Source organism: Nestor notabilis, unplaced genomic scaffold (assembly GCF_000696875.1).
Source record: "Nestor notabilis isolate BGI_N333 unplaced genomic scaffold, ASM69687v1 scaffold3882, whole genome shotgun sequence".
In the NCBI taxonomy this organism is placed as follows: Eukaryota; Metazoa; Chordata; class Aves; order Psittaciformes; family Psittacidae; genus Nestor; species Nestor notabilis.
The window spans coordinates 31,077-32,538 of NW_009916841.1; the positions used below are offsets into that span (position 1 = coordinate 31,077).

General features: G+C 52.5%; 1 protein-coding gene across 1 annotated transcript in view; it reads left to right on the forward strand.

The window, feature by feature from the left end:
* Positions 1-188, forward strand: part of FAM53B (family with sequence similarity 53, member B) — a gene marked incomplete at its 3' end in the record, with an annotated part of 12,732 nt that extends 12,544 nt beyond the window's left edge. Inside the window, exon 4 of the mRNA XM_010024772.1 lies at positions 1-188. This exon is cut by the window's left edge and continues 481 nt beyond it. Within this exon, the coding sequence (XP_010023074.1) occupies positions 1-188 (188 nt within the window).
* Positions 189-1,462: the final 1,274 nt, after the last annotated feature.

Consider the following 1,462-nt stretch of genomic DNA (forward strand, 5'->3'; position numbering starts at 1 on the left):
AGTACTGCGTGCCGTCGGCGAGCAGCACTCCTGCCTCCACACCGGAGCTGGGCCGACGGGCAGCGGGGCTCTCCCGGAGCCGCTCCCAGCCCTGCGTCCTGAATGACAAAAAGGTTGGGGTCAAGCGACGGAGACCGGAGGAGGTTCAGGAGCAACGGCCCTCGCTGGACCTCGCCAAGATGACCCAGGTAAGAGGTGGTGGTGCTGGTCCTGCTGATGGGGATCGGCAGCGAGGTGCTGCTGTTCTCTGCTAAAACTGTTTTAGCATCCTCCTGAGGTGGGTCTGCACCACATGGAGTGACACGGGTGTTACAGGGAAGTGCATCCTTGTGTCTGAGCGGAAAACACATTCACCTCCAAATGGATTTCTTTAAGAACCACCCACGTTCCTGTTCTGTGCTGAGTTTTGCACACTGGGCTCACTGTGTCGTCATTTCAAGCAGCAATATGTTAGATGCCACATTTCTGAGTTCAGGAGAGAGCAGCCCCATTCCTGCCATGGCGAGGTAAAGGCAGCACCTCAAGGCACCTACCCTTGTCTCTGTTAGGAGTTGAATTCATACTCTACAGGCTTTACCTTCTCGTAGCCTCTGTAATTTTCCACTCTGAGATGTTATCACGTTTCGTTTTCAGTTGCAAACACAGAGCACAACCTCCCTCTTCTATCTGCTGCACAAAACCAGATAACAGATCTGAACCATGTACCAGGGAGGGTTTTGGTCCCGGGTCCTCTCCCTGCAAGACCAAGTTCCTCTGGACTTTGGTGAGAGCCAAAGAGAGAGGCTGCGTTGAAGGACAGTGTGAGCAGCCTCTTCATTTCACACTCAGGAAGCTTCTTTTTCTGCAGTTTCATGATTCAGCATTTCCCACATCAGTAGTTTATGGACATAAAGTCAATGACGTTCTGCAAGGGATGGGGATAATGGTGGGATCTGAAGACCCCAGGGCTGCCACTGTGGGAGCAGGGAATTCGTCCTGGCCACCTCCCATCGTGGGCTGTCACCTTCTGCTGGCCAGAAGACTCACCCCTGGTTCTGGTTCAGTGTGGTTATGTGCTGTGCTTCATCCCTGAGCATCTGCCCTGATTTTCATCATCAAATCATAGAATATCAGCCTGGATTGAGTTGGACCTTAAAGCTCATCCAGCTCTAACCCCCTGCCACGGGCAGGGACACCTTCCACTAGAGCAGGTTGCTCCAAACCCCTGTGTCCAACCTGGCCTTGAACACTGCCAGGGATGGGGCAGCCGCAGCTTCTCTGGGCACCCTGGGAACATGGCTTTGGCATGGGCAGGTGACCCAAGGATGACAAAAATCAGATTACTCAGGTACCTTTAAGCATGAATATAGACAAATGTAGTTATTGGGGTGTTCATCCTTTGCAAGCACAGATACCATAAAGAAAGGGTCCTGAAGCCCCATGCTGCAAAGCATGAGCACTGTAGGAATGGGAAAGAGATTAG